Consider the following 17,574-nt stretch of genomic DNA (forward strand, 5'->3'; position numbering starts at 1 on the left):
TTCTAATGGTCTACAAGTGCCATGTGAGAGGTGTTTTTGCTTTTGTATGCATATTCACTAAACCTCCACTCCTGTCATTAAATGCAAAGTTACATATGTATGAAGAAGTTAGATATTACTTAAATGTTTTGTTTTATTAATTTTGTCTTGGAAAGTATGTACAAAACTTACATATAACATAGAGAACAGAGATTTTATTTTAGGGGTGTTTAGATACATAAGTATACACAAAGACATGCCACACTAGGTAAATTTAAAGGAATGTATTTAAATTCTGAGTTTCAAATTCACCTCACAAGCCATACATTATTACACACTGAGACCTAATGAGTGAGCAATTTAAGCCTAACCAAAACCTGGAAAAAAGACCTGCTAAGAAAATCCAGCCTTCCTATAAAGCCTGGATTTGAAGCAGGATTGGCCAGCCATTGCTGCCATTTCCACAGTGCTCAAGCACTATCCTTCCCATGCAGGATGAGTGAACATCCTACAGAGCCACATGCTCTTAAAGATAGATATATAATCCTGGGACTGGCCTTTTAAAACCCAGGAAGACACACTGAAAAGGTTGCTTATTTCTGTGTAAGATTTTCTAAAAATTATTTTTAAGTTAGAAGCCCCAAAACTATTATAGGGGAATGAGCACGCAAAAAGAAAATAGCACCTATTTTGCAGAGCTCAAAGAGTAAACAGATTTAGTGAGCTGTGCTTGGTAGTTTTCATAATCTAAGAAAAAGAAGGAGATACATGAGCAGGTATGATAGCAGAATTTGGCCACAAGAGCTGTGTCTAAATATTGGTGACTCTCCTACGACTGCGAAAGCAGTGAGGCATCCTAGAGCTTGGTTTGAAAATTCATGAACCAGCCCTGGGATTTTCCATGCACCTGGCAACATGACCATTACAGTAATAAATCTGGGGGATTTGGATGACAAATATTTGGGGCAAAGAAAAAAAAGGCTTTTTTCCTTCTGTTTTCTTTTTAAATATAATATTAATGATTTGTTGAATCTTCCTAATTATCAAGTAAACATATATAAGGAAGCTAGTGTATAATTAATATTGTAGGAGAAGGTGCACCATAGCCTTGTTTCCATTTGCCCAATAAAAAATGCAGTAATATTTAATTGTGCTTTCCTTATACAATGCAATCTTGTGGGAGTCTGAGGGTACGCATTAAGCATAAAAACTCCAAACAGACAATAAAACACAGCATAAAATATGCAACTCCCATAGGTCTCTTCTTAGAATTACCCAGTCTGATTCACTATCAATGAATGTATATGGCAAAGTAATTTAACGATATTTCTTGCCTTCAACCTCTTCTTACAACTTTAATACATTTAGTTATGACCCATTTGCCTTTTGGTATTCATGTCTCTAAGTTCAAAGCAGTCACTGTTAAAATGAGGAATCTTCTCACTTACCAACCTCTAAGCTATCAGAAACAGTTTTTTCTTGTTACAGTTCATCCTTGTTCTAATACTTTGCTTATTGCTGTAAATGCTATTATTATGGGGTTATCATTAACCTGAAACTGGAGCATCAGATAAAACAGGGAGAAGGGAAAAAAAAGAAAAACAAAAAGAAAATGAGGATTCCAGTGGAATATGTAACTCCTGCCTTCTCTTGGTATTTTTAGGTGCTTTCATAATTCCACTTCTCTATCTCTACTACTTTCTATCACATATACCAAAGGCCTACTAGACCAATCAGAGCTTGTGAGGAGATGGCTGTAAATCAAGGACAGTAAAACTAAGTATCAAAGATGCAGTGATGTGTGCAAAGTAAATGGAACAATCTCCTGGTGAGGTCTGTGTAGGTGCAATCCTAAACCCCGTAACAGTATGAAGAAGAAGAGACCTGTTCTTTAGAGAAAGTGTTTCTAATGTAACCCCACCTGATGAATAAGAAATGAAAATACAGTAATTTTTCATAATAATAATATTTTTCATATTATTTATGTGGATGCATATTTGCAAGCAAGCTGCAGCATGGGATTACAGGCAGTGTACATCTTAGAACACAACTAAGCCAAGCAGATCCACACTGCTGAAAAGTAGTAAGTTCAAAAGATCCAATTAAATGTTTCACCATTTAGACAAAATAAATAGCCTGCAGCTATGCTTACTTACTAATGAAAACTTTACTAGTGCAGCATCGTCGTATCTGAGCAATTTGCACAGATTATTCACACTGAATGAGCATGAGTGCAGCAGCATGCCTTGTGTGTTGAGCAGGTTTCAGGGAGAAATGTGGGGCTGTGTAATAAACCCAGAGCTTTACGAAGGGGCATTTATTTCAGAGACACAGTGCTAGAGCAGAGCTATAGAAAATCCAAGAGAAAATCCTGCAGCACAGTGTCTGATCCTTAGGAATAACACTGCAACAGACTTGCAGGAGAAGAGACTACCAGGTAGAGAGCACAGGATAAGAGTAAAAACCCTTTAAAATTCTTTTTTTGCAGCATTGTCGATCTTTTTTATCCATGGCTTGGTACGCAGCATATTCATAATGTAGTTAAAAGTTATTTAACTTAAGACAGCTCCTGAGTCATTATTAAATGAGTAACTGGAAGAATTACAATACTGAAAACATGTAGCCTTATCCTTCATATTAATTTGCACAGATCTGAAATACATTTTAAACAATCACCCACTTTAATTACTAAAATCAGGTATTTTAGATGACAGGTATGATTTGCTACTGCAACTTTTGAAACACAGAAGCCTTCGTACGCTTTCAATCCTCACACTTCCACCAGACCTCCAGGTCTGTGCAATGCAAATTCAGCATGATTCACAATCAGTCTCCTGAGTTTAATACCTCTCTTCTGCTTACAGAAATGCATATTCAACAAAAAACTCTTTTGCCTCTAACAGGAAATTAAGATTTTGTCATTTACAGAATTGGCCATTGAGACAACCAGATGCCGTAGAGCCCTTTGGTTCCCTGTGCAACAGCAAGGATGAGGACAATTTCACACGGGGCATGCAGTGGGAACAACCTTAACTCAACTTTAACACATGCATTCACCTTGAATAATTAAAAATACTATAGCCTGTATCAATTAGGAGAAATTATTTATAAAAATGTTCACCTATTGCAGTTGGCATATGGAAAAATGATCATATTTTTAACAAGGGAAATGGGAAATCGCTATGGGATGCCCTACTTAGATTAAATTAGCAAGATCTTGTTATCAGACCATATAAAAGATGCACCATAATAAAACGTGACCTTGCAGAACCTTGGAGCCAATCTGTGATTTTTTCCCCCCTATAACCCTTCCTAATTATCTGCAAAGTTACAGACCCTTTTGTGGCAGATTATTTTTCTGTGAATAGTGAGGGGTTTTGGGCTTTTAAATATTTAATTAGTCTTCTGATATGAGAATTGTTGCACATGCCAACTGCTTCGATTTTCAAACTGTGTTCATCCTAATTATGTTCAGATTTAGATTGGTCATCCCAAACCTCTCACTCTTGTAATTATTTACTCCTTAAAGATCATTCAGCAGAGAAATATTTTTCACCCTTATGGCTCTTTCTTTCCACAAATGGCTTTTCTGGTCCGTTAATTACCCACTCAGAGGATTAGAGTTTGTAATAATGCAAGAGATCCTGCATGTAAGATGAGTTTTACAGGGTGAAAAAGAATAAATTGTTTTTTGTAAACTTGCCTTGGGGAATAGCCCCTTTTTGGGTTATTGTTTTCATCAACAGAGGCCATGTGCCCAATGCTGCATATCCACCAATTCCACAGGGCTACAGAGTGACTCATTTACACAGCTCAACAGAACTCAGAGCAAAATGCTGAGCAAGAGGCAAAAGACAGTTTGGTTATTTTAAGAGATTTATAAAAGTGCAATCCGCTAGCAAGAAGGTACAATCCTTTTTCTCATAATTTTTAGTGCAGATTTCATGGCCTTAAAGTTACGCATATTTAACTGATAACTAATAATAAAATTACAACTTTTCTCATTTCATCTGCTGATTTTTTCCAGAAGTGCTGTCCCTTGGTAGATCTTTAATCAACCCTGTAACAGTGGTGTCATTTCCTATTAAAATGTGTCTGAGAGTCCTCACTACAAGTACTTTCTTTTCTTCTGAGAGGAATGCCTGTCACAAAAGCACTGTTATTCATTACCCACAGGGATGTCTGGATCTAATTATCATCTGGAAAGCTTGCAGGGCTTCCAGGTATAGGACTTCCCCTGCAAAAGTATGCTGTTCTAACTTGGAAAGCACAATCCCACTTTTTCTTTGCAATCTGAAGTTAAGGGATTAAGTTACTAATTTGAACTGTTCACTCTGATTCCTGGAACTTCCAGTTTTAAGCCAAACAAAGTTTAGGGGACTGCTTCCGTTTGCTTGTTCCCACATCTGCAAAAATCCTATATATTCTGCAGCTGGCTTTTACACAAACTAAGCATATTCCCCACTGTAAAACATGTATCAGAAAATTCACTAGCCTCACTTTGTCAATGCACAGAAAATCTTTAATTGTGTCAAAAATATTCATGATCTAATCCTTTTATCAAACTGTCTACCACTGAAGGAGTCTCATGTGCCTGCACAATTAAAAACCGCATGTTAGCCATACATAATACTGTGTTACATTTGATGCAAATCCTTTACTATTGAAATAAGCATTGGGCTGACAGCAGGAAGTGGCTGATAAGAAAGCAACAAGGCACTGCTGATGGCATTCATGATAAGTGAGCTCTAACTCATATGAGTTCTGTCTACAGTACATTACCCAAAGTGCTCCTGTTTTAAATGTGACTCCAGGAGGTGTTCTTTTGCTGTATCTCTGTCACAAAGGCAGCAAAATTATACAAGAAAGCTAAATACACAAAGTAAATTATGTTTTTCATACCCACCAGTGATGCTGGCACCAGAAAAATATACTGAAAGTAATATCACCGCTGCTACATCCTAGATGAGAAAACACCTACAGTTTCATGAGTGTAACAGTACAGTTGAACTCAATGCCTGTAATAAATTCAGTAAACAGGGAAAGATTATGGGTTCGGAACTGTCACGTTATTGCTACACTTACAATTCAGCCTACAAGAAAGTATTTAACAGACAGAGCACAAACTCTTGAGTTTTGGTGAAACAATTTTACAGTGCTGCAAAAAGGTGTGTATTAAATACCTTTCCAAATTGCTCCTTCATCATATAGAGATATATCACAAGAAGTAAGGCATCTGAGAAGCAATGAACAGTAAGGTTAAAGATCATAGATTACTACTAAGAAAGGAATATAGATGCCTTTGCACCTACTACAGGAAAATACACATCTTGCCAGATGAAACGTTGTACAGGTTGGTGACACCAAGAAGGAGTAAGACTTCTTCCTCCAAGGTGGTCAAAGTGCATGACTTTGGTCAGGGCAGCTTGCCCAATGAAATGATTTTTCTGCCTCATTTCTTCTCTTTTTTTCTGTTTAGCATGTATATGTGTATGTGTGTGTGTGTGTGTGTGTGTGTGTGTAGTAGAGCAACTTGAAATTCAAAGGTTCCTATAGTAACTGTATTACCCAGTAAACCTGAAAAAAATGGCTTTCCATAGTAAATTTGTAGTAAAGCTTCTGTACTGCAAGTGTATTGTAAATCAGGTTTAAAAATTCTTCGTGGTAAGAACCTTTTCTTCCCATTGATATGTCTAGAGTGGGCTAAAAATATCCCGAATACTGAGTATTTGGTCTATGTAACACTCTTAAGACTGCATTAACTTCATTGCAGTAACTTGTTTTATAGGCTCAGTTCATCATGACCTATAAAATGTTAAGCTGAAGTGCTTTAAATATCTGCTAACACCATGTGCAAGCCTGGGAGTACAAGGCACTGTGCTGTGAAGCGGCAAAGACAGTGCTCTTCTGAGAAAGTAGCACACACTCTTATGTCACTGATATAAACAGGGTAAGCCTGCTCAATAATGTATGAAACACGCAGCCAATCTTTATATAAAGCAGGAATTCTAGTTGAATTCTTCGTGTGATTTTATTTTACCAGTATGACATTAGCTTTTGAGATTGCTTCTTAAAACCATAGACACTGAGTATCTCACTAGACTAAAGGACACACACGCAAACTCCTTTCATTCACAGTTATTACACAGAGGAAAAGAAATAAAAAAAAGACTTCTTTCATTTGTGGCAGTAGTATTTTTGCTAATTATTGTTCTGCAATATGGAGAAGATAAAATGCAAAGACGGAAATTATCTATGTCTTTCAGTAATCACGGCCCATTTATTAAGCAATTAAATTGCAATTTTATTATTAGAGAGGAAAAAAAGAAATGCTGTAAAATACCACTATTGCTTGTATCTTTGATCCTTAAACTCTTCCATTTCAGCAACCTCATTAATGTCAAAATGTCATGAATATGGCCACCCCTTTTTAGAATGTATACCCTGGGCACAGGCAGAATCTATGGAATTCAATAAAGAAGATTTTTCTTGTTGAATTCTACTAAAAGCTTAATTGAGCCACAAAGGTCAGAAGGTTCTTTTTATTGTAAGTAGGAGATTATTCCATGGCAGAAGGAAATTTACAGAATGAGATCTGCTAATTTCTATGCTACTCTGTAGACAGTTTTTAATTTTTAAACCCATGTTACTCTTCTATTTCTTTCCTCTGAATTAAACATCTTCATTCTAATAATCTTTAAATTCTATTTCCTTTGTGTTACTAATGAAAACTTTTCACTTTCATGGCTACTGTTGACTTTTAACACTAGAAAGTACTCATAATCTACTTACATATATTTAATTCATATTAATCTGTCCTAATTTATGATCCATACCCTGCTTTGCCCACCTGCATGTACCTTTTCCATGTCAGTTCTGTTTACTAAGTGATATTCAACAGATTTCCTATAGTGCAATGAACCTTAACAGGCAGCTTTTAATTGCCTCACATAGGAAACCACATCACTATTAATTCCACAGCAACAGTATAAAATAAAACTATTGCTTCTCAGACTCCAGAGCAATTAGACCTCTCGGCTATTTGGCTAACTCTGCTTCATGATACCCAGTGCAGTTAATTATATTTTTTGATGTTAATAGTCTCTGTCAGTTTCAAGCATAACTCCTCTTTGATGAATATTTAAATTATATTTGAATAAAAAAATAATCTTGGTTACATTTCATATTCAGCAGTCATCACAGCTTAATAAAGGTCTCCTCAGAAAGGGTAGAGATAAATGGCTATATGAACACATGTATGAAGTCCTAAATCAACTTATCTGATAATGTAGCTGTTCTGGCTAAGTATTATGGAGGTTTTATTGGGGTGGGAGGAATTAATAGGCTTCAACTATTACATTATTATTATTCTATATGAACTAAATTTGGCACAGCAATATATAAGTAAATCAGAATTTTTAATAATAAAGTTCTGACTGCAACTGAACCAGGAACTTATATTGGCTAGACTAGAAATATGAAAACCATGTAAAATTCATGCAAACTCTTTCAAGAGGACACAAAATTCAACTGAACAGTGCTGAAGGTTAAGCAATGTTGTCTCAGTCAAGTTCTCAAAAAATTAGCAAATTACTAAGAGAGGTAATTACATACCCAAAACATACAGTACGTGATTAACTGGGCTAAACAGTGTACACACTTAGTAGAGCCCATTTCAGCAAGCAGAAAAAAACCACAAGAAAATCACAGGCTGAAGCATGTATTTTGTATGATGCTCAAATACACAAGCAACAGCATATAATATTTAAAATTTTATTTATACATATGTATAGTTCGTTACATTTATTTTCACCCCATGAATAGCAAGGAATGACTGATGAGTATGTATATATGATCCTGCCAGATAAGAGATCTGCTGACTTAAGAAGAATTTGATTGTGGTTTGCCAATAATAAAGGAAGAAAACTACTTGAATGTAAGATATGAAAACATTAAACAGAATGTCAAGCTACATCCTAGTAAAATAATGAATCCCATCTTTGTTGAAGCAAACTAAATCTAAATTTTAAATGTAATTAGTTGGTATGAATGATCCTTTTGTTGTTTCTTTTGTAGCTTGTCCAATGTCGTGACTACAGCCACGCGCCCGTGTGTTATGCGCTTGCACGTGTGTAGTAAAATTTCTTCTGCAGAAAATTAAAATAGAACACACTGCAAAATGATGATCAAGTACCACTGACAGCTATTTCCCCTCACCTGACTGCTAAGAACCTCGTAATATGAGGATTTGTATTTAATTTACTAAGTAATACCATGACAGAACCACCCCATTAACAAAACCTCCTATTTTTAATGAGTAAAACTAGACCTACTATTTTCAAATTAAGAATTAATGATAGTGAAAATACACAATGCCAGAAAAGGTTCATCTCAGTCACGGGTACTGCTGTTTTCTGCTGTAATAACGCCAAGAACTGTGGTGTGTTTCAGGAACCTTCTAGGCTCTGTGATTATGCCTTGTTCAGGAAAACAGTCTACATGTATTTCTGCTTTTTTATTTGTATTTGAGTCCTAACTATGTCTTGTGACTAACACATAGAAAACAAAACAGAAATCAATCTGGCCCCAGCTCGGTATTGTGAAAAGTTTAGTTTCAAAATAAAGAGCATTTTAAGCTTCTGCTACAACAAAATAGTCACAGGGTTGACTGCTGTACTAAGAGCTATGTCTGTTTCAGATTAATTAAACCTTCATTTTAAAAGGGCGCTTAAGAAAAAGATATATAATTGTTGGGGTTTTAGTTTAGTCTGTTTTTTTTTTTTTTCCTGTTAAAGGAATTTTCTCCCATATGCATGTTGCTAGGGGACAAATAGCTGTACTTAAGAAAGACAAAAGGGGAGTGGGGCGGACCTGGCTACTCTTTTGTCTACACCTGGGTGTGGGGTCAGTTCGCTCTGAGCGTCCAGAGAGAGAAGCTGCAGAGAAAGGAGCTGCTGCTTCTTTCTTTTTGGCCGTTCTTTCTTCCTGCTGGAAACAACGCCGGGACCCCAAAAGCCGCTTTCCCTGCCCTGCTGGAGACCGGGCTGTGGCTGCCCTGTCCCGCTGCTGCTTTGAGCTTCCGCTACGCTGTAGCCCTGCTCGCCCTGCCTGCCTGGGCCTCCGTGGGCTTTTCCCATCTGGATACATCTCGTCTGCCACCCGGGATTTGCGTCCGTCCCTGCCGCTTCAGCCGCTGTTCCTGAGAGTCCGGGATCGGCTGCCCAGGGGTTTGTGAAGCCTTTGTTCCATCCCTTCCCGGGATCCCAGAGCACCAGTGCCGCGTGTTTCCCGAGCTCGCTCCGGAGCGCCCCCTGCAGCCGCGGGGGAACCATCGCACCTGCCCTGCTCACCGGGAGCCGCCAGCGCCCCTGCCGGCTGCGAGCGGAACTGCACCCGAGGGGAAATAGCCTGACAGCCGAGAAGGCTGGCACTGGGTTTGTGACTGCTGTTACTGCCATAGTTGTTGTTGTTTTGTTTGACTGGTTATATACATATATATAGAGAGAGTAAAGAACTGTTATTCCTATTTCCCACATCTTTGCCTAAAGGCCCTTGATTTCAGAATATAATAACTTGGAGGGAAAAGGGGTTATATCTGCCACTTCAAGGGGGGCCTCTGCCTTCCTTAGCAGACACCTGTCTTTCAAAACCAAGACAATAATGTTGATAATGTTGTATGGTAAATGTTTTGTGAAGCAGCTGTCAGGAAGCTGAAACAGAAAGCGCTGTCATGCCAAAGCAAAAGGTCCTTGTTAGTGAGAGCAGCCTCAGTACCACAGAACCTCCGATTTGTGTGAATTCCAGGAACGTACCCAATCCACAACAGCCTGTGCTACCCTGTCATCAGCACTGGGATTTCTCGGACATAAAAAGGAAAGACATGCAGAAAGCAGAAAAAGGCAAGGTGTACCTCTTATTCGAAAACACTTTTCACCTCATAGTATCCTTAGCAAAGAAAGGCAACCTTCGGCTGCAGAAGGAAAAGCAAGGGAAAAAGCAAGGATAGCAGCAGGGGTCAGCAGAGCCCTTGCCTAAGCCTGGCAGACCCCCAAAGTGCATTGTGACATTATCTCAATCACAGGCAGCTCCAAAAGGCAAAGGATAAAATCCAGCCCGTGAAAAAGGCTAAGTCATATCAAGAAATGCAAATCTGAAGTGTGCTGCAGTTTAAACACTGAATCAACCATGGACCCTGTCTGAAGGCACTGTTTTTGAAAAAGGCTCTGAAATGCTTCTCTTTGGAAGTCTTGCAAAGGCTGGAATTCAGCTCTGCAGCGACCCACTGCATTCTACCAGCAAAGCACCCTGTGCCAAGTTTCCTTCTGACTACACCTTTTTGCTACGATGAAAGAGATTCATTGGTTATAGATTTTACCCAGTGCCCACCCAAGCCTGGAGTCCAGTGGAAGATTTGCTTTATTCACTCACATTATGGAACAGAACAAACTTGTTTTTACTTGAAAGGACACTAATATGGTATGACAGTGCTTTCTCTGCTGACCTGACAAACAGGAACAGGAAAGAGGGCTTGAGAGATGAGTCTTCTTTGGAACAGACCTCATTTTGTTTTCTTTTAAAAATGTCTTACTCATTTATATAAACGATTTTTCAAAATGAGCTATTTCTTGGATGTGTGAATAGATGGAAAAGAATGAACATCTCCAGTCTCCCAATCTCCCATGGGTTGGATTAAGAAAAAATAAGTCTTAGGAGAAGGAATGGGTATGTTCCTTCCTTCAGCTTTCCCTTGGTCACTCAGCGGGGCAGGGGCATGTCACTTAGATTCTGAAAACCCTCTGCTGAAGTGCAGCTGTCTTGCAGAGAGATGATGGACATAACAGGTTAAGAGCATTGCCATGTGAGAAAAGTTCATGGTAACAAAAACCCAGACGTGAACTCTTCACTGGTGTCATGATGGACATGGTAATTGAAGGTACATGTGTTGCTTGTGCTAGAGATAGAACAGGATACATGCAACAGAAAAAATAAACACTGATGAAGAGGATTTATTCCTCTTTTAATCCTTCGCTTTTCTGCAGCAATGTTTTAAAAGGGAAGAGTATTAAAAAAATTACAGTTGTCTAAGTTCATCTATTATACCTGACATATTTTTATGTTTAAGCTTACCTATGGAAAATGAGGTTTGCTTTGTTTGTGCAGATTTAGAAAGCAAAATTATACCAATTAACTATGCTTAGTAATGATGTAAAGTTCACAAAAGCCACAATTATAGTATAAATTGTAGGTGAAAATAGAATTTAAAGGCTATTTCAGTGCAGAAGTGATGTAACTGCCTTTCTGTTGCAGATCAAAAACCAGATCAAAAATAACTGAATATCCCACCTGTGAGAGCACTGTCTTTTAATGTAGATGTTTACACAGTCTGCAAAGGAAGTTTAAACATTTCGAATTTTCTTCTTTTCAACATTTGTTTACAACAACACTCTTGGTATCAGATCAGAGAGCATACAGTTCCCACTTAAAAATTCAAGGTATTTTAGCCTTTGCTAGGAGGGAAAGCGTCTTCCTTCTAAGCTTAACATTAACTTGGCTGTCAAGAGTAAATGTTTGAATTTTGCATCTAGGTAAATGATTCCAGATTCTGAGTGGATAGGCTTCATTTTCTTTAAACAAAAAATAATAATTTTCTAACCCCAACAATAGCTATAAGTACAACTGCTTAAAAAATAAGGTGTACCGATAGGAACAGGACCCGTCATTTTTAAAATATGGGATTTAACGAAATTTAAAATTATATTATTCAAAATTGTTATCTGCCACACCATCCAAGTATATATTTAAACACAAAGTCAGTAAAAAAAAAAAAAAAAAAATCTAACTGCACTGTCCTTGAATCATGAAGATAGTTATAGTGTCCAATCGTGACAATAAATAACCATGAACTTTTCCTAAACAAAAAATTTAGGACTAGGAAAAATTATTCCTACTAAACAACCCCTATTTTTAATTCAAAAAGAATGGTCCCAGCATGCTAGAACCCAACTTAGCATCTCATTATTCCTCTATAAAATTACATACATAAGAGACTTTTGATTTGAAATATATTTTAAGTATGTATGCAGAAGTACTTTTAAATATCCATTATTATTTTAACCTAATAAAACAGACCCCCAAACTCTGTGTGGTACCTAGGTAACCTTTATGCTTCTCCTAACAAAAAGCTATGATCCAGACCAGGGCTTTGAAGTTGACATTGGAGACAGAAAATCTTCAAACACCCAGGTGGTTTGAACAGAACTCATGCGATCCGCCTGCAATCCGCTTGCCACGGAAATGGGTAAGACAAGGTCATAAGTAAATTTTATGCTGTTAATTTTCAAATCTCTGCCATGCCTAAAAAGAGCAGTATTAGCCTTATCAACTTCCAAGTTTCATGGCAGTTTCTGCTACAGCCACACAAACACACTTTATGAGCAAGCAACTACAGCAATTTTCTCAGGCTGCTTTGCATCTTCTGCGTCCCTGCTCATTTAATTTGTTTTTAAATGAAAAGGAAACAGAGATTTGTCCCTGCTAAAGGACAGCAGAGCACAGAGGAGTTTGACTAAGATCTAACTGCCTGAAACGTGGTTCCTCTGGCACTCACTTATGCTACTTGCTCACCAAATATTCCAGAAATAAGCTTACTTCTGTACTGAACTGCAGTGTGCGGTAGAATCTCTCAAACTTGACAATATGCAAACGCTGGGGTTAATTATCAGAGAAGTGTGAAAGAGGAGAAGGAGTTTCTAAAGGTCTAGTCTCTTTCTTCAAAGCTTTAATTTTAACCATGACAGTCTGAAGTTTACATAGAATCTAAATACATCTGAAAGACTTTATTCTGGAATAATTGGGATGTAATTTCAATCAGGGACTAAAAATTTAATAACTACTTTACAAAGGTAAAAGCAAAGCAATGAAGTCATTAGTGTTCTAGTCAGGCTTCCCAGGAACGCATTAAGTTAAAAATCTTTTGAGAACTGCTGAAAAGAAAGAGGTAGAAAAGATTAAGTAGCAGCTCATTCTGAGAAAGAAGAGCTGATGCATCAGTGGACACCGGCAAGGTCTGTGTGCCACTATCTCAAATTCTCTAGAAGGGGAGCAGGGCACGTGATTACACGGCTTTGTGTTAAACTGGAAACCTCATCTTATTTTTCAATCTTCAGATTTCACAGTATTGATCTCATTAAGCTAGTGTTTTCACCTTGTAATTGCAGTAAATGTAGTTGCTGTGCAAAAGCTGTGGAGTAATGTTGCAAATGAATAATGAGTACTTAATAATTGCTGTGGAACTACATTTAACTGTATGTCTAAAATGAATTGAGTGGTCAAATGCAGCGGTAGCACGGTTGACTGAAGTGATAAAAACAGGTCCTTAAAAGTAAACACTGCAAGATTTTAAGTAGAAATACAGAAACTATTGCTGATTATTTCTAAAGGTAGGGAAGAAAAGCTTTCCCTGTCATCAAAAGTTCTTTTTTTTTTCTATTAATTAAATAAAAAGGAAAAGCAATGAACTTGATAGTCCTTCAGGTGAGACTTTTCTATGCAATTGCTGCCATCAAAATACAGCTGATGTGTAACTTTAATAGATCAGCTCAAGGATACATACTGAGTGCGAAACAACAATTTTCCTTAGACAACAAAAAACTACAATCACCGATGCAGTTATAAATAAATGAGATACAAGAACTTCTAGTATTTCATAAGAAATTTGCAACATTCTTCTATGCTTGCAATATAGCACAAACTGAGCAATTTTGGAAAAGATTAAGCAAGACAAGAGACAGCTTTTCTACTTAATGACAGGATCTAAGAAAGAAAAATATGAAAGCAAACTTCCAAATTGCTATAAATGTCAGACAAAAAAAAGAGAACAAAAACGAAAAACTCTTAGCATAGATAATCTGAACCAATGTCCTATATGTGATCACAACTTTATTTTAATGTTGAACAAAGCATAAAGGTAGAAGATGGGGGAAGTTCAAAAATAGACTATGCTATCATAAACTTACAGCTGATTAACTGAAAGGACTGAAAGGGAAAGACAGAAATTTCAGCTTTCCAGTAACAGTCTGATGTCACTTCAAGCAAGATTGTGCCTCTGTATTTGTCTCTGACTACCTTAATCTGTATATTTGCTGTGAACATAAGGACGACTTTGATCAAAACACAACATGCATTTTACACAACAAGGAAGTCTACAGAGAGGCACTACATTTACAAAAGCAATTGAAGGTGGTTTCAAAGGGAGTTGACAGATTAGAGGATGATGACACTGCTGCTGCAGTCTCGATGGAAATCTGGCTTGATCTAATTAACAACTACGAACTAGAACCACAAGAAGATAATTCAAACATGATTTAAAGAAGTTATATTACCTTTTTAATAGTGTAATGATGGAGCCTTTCCCTTACTGATCATAAAACAAGTCACAGGTTCAACACAGAACAGGAATAAAAGACCTGATATCCTTAATTTACCTCCAACATTTGAAATTGAAGTCTGAGGTCCAGCCCAAATATTTGACTACAGAAGTAGAAAACATCCACATATTCACATAAAAATGATAAAAAAATTTAAGGGTCCCACTCATGAAAACTCGACTGAATTGGTAAATCAAAATGGAAAGCTATTTTAAAGAGGTGACTATGTTATTAAGTGTTACCATGTTCAAACGGAGGAAATGAAGCACAGCAGGCAGGACAACTTGCATATTTCATTTGACACATCTGTGTACATGCACCAGAAAGCTTCCAGGTTATCCCCTCCCCTTTCTGTTCAGATTCCCTACCCTAGGAAAAAGACACTGGGAGGAAAACTTCCAACCAATCCTGAACTCATTTAGGCTTTTAGTTTAAGCCAGTAGCAATGCCAGTGACTGATTTGTGCTGACATTTCCACAACTGTCAGTAGTAGGTGACTGCTGCCTGCAATTAGCACAGGACTTCCTCTGAATCTGAGCTCTCATGCACCTTTTGCACTAAAAATACTTTTATTGGCAGTTGGGAACATGATTTAGAAGTGAAATTGGCAGTGCCAGGCTAATGGTTGGATTCTATAATCTTAAAAGTCTTTTTCAAGCTAAATGATTTAATGATTCTTGGTTGGCTCTTCTGTCTTCTCTGAATGACGAGCACTGTCACTAAGAGAATGTAACTTGTGCTTATATGCACGTGTATGCTTGTACACACATGTATAATGACATATAATCATCCTGGCATGTAATCATCCTGGCATTTTCTATTGGAGGGAACTACTGTTGGGAACTATGGCAGTGATTTACTGCATGTACTGAAAAATACAGCAGGCATTTGGAAACATTCTCAGGGCTGTTCGACCACCTGAAAGACAAGGAGATAGGGAATCACCAAATAACTGAATTGTTTCATTCTCCTTGAAGTTATCTTCCTGCTTTTTAACGTTTGTTTACAAAACTTAAAAAACCCCAAAACCTCTAATTGCAACTGGTAGTTTTTATTTCCTTTAAATATTATTAGATAGAAACAATACTACCTGAACAGCAAACTGGCAATTACAACTCAACATTTCTTACAGTATATACCTCTCTCTGTATTAATGCAGGCATTTTTCCACTTTGGTCCTTACCACGATACATGCATTTTTACCTTTGTGTCATAATTTTGTAGGCGTCTGGAAGGAAGCATTCTGTGTTCTCCATCTGGAAAGGGTCAGCATCACAGATCTTGTCGTCTGTCCGTCCATAGTTAGCACTTTCTATCATGATAACATCGCTTCCTGGACACCGCAGGTCAATGGAGTAGCCTTCACAGGAGAGCTCCCTCCTAACCAAACCAAACGGTAGTGCTGCTCGGCTGAAACCTTAAAAAAAAAAACAAGGACAAAATGGGATTGAACCTAAAGGATATACTGCACTAGACTATTCTTCTTCTGTCACATAAGCACTAACTCTCATGTGCTGAAGGAAGTGCATCTTTACACCGTTTGACCCAGTACCATGTTAAGCGAGGCATCTTTCATGGAACTGTCACATCCCTACACCACGGGTGCCGTGTCCTTAATCTGGGAAAGGAGGAAATTCCTTTTCACTGCTTCTAATCCTGGGCAGAGCAGACAGCGGTGCCTGTCTGCATGGCTACACTGCACGTTCCAGTTTCCACCTCTTTTCTCTCTGCTTCTGTCTCCACTCCTTGGGCACAGTCAGACAGGCTATGTCTGGAAGTGGGAAGCAGCAGAGCAGGCAGGATTTGCAGAAGTGATTTTAAAAAAGAAAACAATAGAACCACAAAAAACCCCAAAGCCATAGTTTCAACTTCCAACTTCATTAGTCTTTCTTACTTTGTGACTCCTTTTCTCCAGGAAGAGTTGGTTACTTTTGCTTAGCTATTTTGTGACCTCAGCATGGACATGATCCAATATACATGCTGACACTTCACCTAGTTGAACTCCAGTGCTCCTTACCGTGTCTTTTACATAAATTAAACTACATATAGATAAGATTTTGAAACAAATACAGAAAGTATCAGTACCACAGATGTGTACTGTATAAAATCTCCCCATCTCTCACAAAAATGATGTGTTTCACAGAATTTTAATTTTTAACATTTTTCTACATAAGAGAATTCCTAAACATAAGTAACTTCTCCAATGAAGCAGTATGAAATAATTTAGAAACAAAACAAGGTTCAGCTATTCATCCAGATGTTTAGACTTTTAGAGACATTTCTTAATGCAAAAGAATATATTACATCAGAATAAAACTATCTGTATACTACAGTTTCTTGTACACAGTTACTGATGGATTATTATTATTAAACAGTATTTTTGTTTCTTACAAAATTGTGTGACTTTTGGAAGATGAGATGGGTAATGTGGTAATGTTAAAAACCTATTTCTTTAAAATAGAAAATCCTAAACTTTCAGCAGAATTTCCTATGTTTTAAAAATGTTTTCAAAATACAGTAGCACAAGGCCATTAATATTTCTGTGCAGGCTTTTGGAGACCAGTTGTGACAGCAAAAAGAAATAGCTGCTAAGTATAGAAAGTTGAAGCTCTATGGTTTTTGAAAACAAAGAAAATAAACTTTTGTTAAAAAGTATGATGCATTAGAAGAAGCAAGGAAGCAAGTATCTAAAAAAATCAAGAACAACTTGAGATAACCCCTTGATCGTAAATTTTCCCATGAACTAGAGGCCATCACTTTTTCTACTGAATTAATACCTGTGGCTTAAAACTCCTACTACATGAAGATGATTATTTGTTAAGACTGCAAAAGTTTTTTATAATGATCATGCAAGTAAAAGGATGTGGCTCCCTGGCAGCCAGAGCCCATCTTCCCATCCACCCCTCCTCTACCTGCATGTCCCTGCGTTGCCCTTGCACCAGCACCAGCTTTTGTACGACTTGTGTAATGAACTTATGCCAGGGGCTGCTCTGATCCTTACCTCCCTCTCCTGCAGGACACTGATGAGGTCCCAGAGGAGCAGATCTTTGAGTGGGTGTGAATTTGCCCAGCCACAAGGGGAACAGCTGGCCAGAGCCCAGTGACCAGGTCTGCCTTTATATTCTGTGGAACCATATCCTACAGGAAACCAGTACTGTTACCCTGCCAG

At 37.6% G+C, this 17,574-nt stretch overlaps 1 protein-coding gene across 26 annotated transcripts in view; it reads right to left on the reverse strand.

Annotated features, from left to right (window-relative positions):
• ADGRL2 (adhesion G protein-coupled receptor L2) overlaps nucleotides 1–17,574 on the reverse strand; it is a 384,708-nt gene that overhangs the window by 56,893 nt on the left and 310,241 nt on the right. For all 26 annotated transcript variants that reach the window (XM_042030361.1, XM_042030366.1, XM_042030367.1 and 23 more), the window contains one exon: nucleotides 15,609–15,822. In XM_042030361.1, coding sequence (XP_041886295.1) covers nucleotides 15,609–15,822 — 214 coding nt within the window. The remainder of the gene's footprint in view (nucleotides 1–15,608; nucleotides 15,823–17,574) is intronic.

This window comes from Corvus kubaryi, unplaced genomic scaffold (genome assembly GCF_017639235.1).
Source record: "Corvus kubaryi isolate FWS band 111438036 unplaced genomic scaffold, C.kubaryi_AGA036_p1.0 37334, whole genome shotgun sequence".
NCBI lineage: Eukaryota > Metazoa > Chordata > Aves > Passeriformes > Corvidae > Corvus > Corvus kubaryi.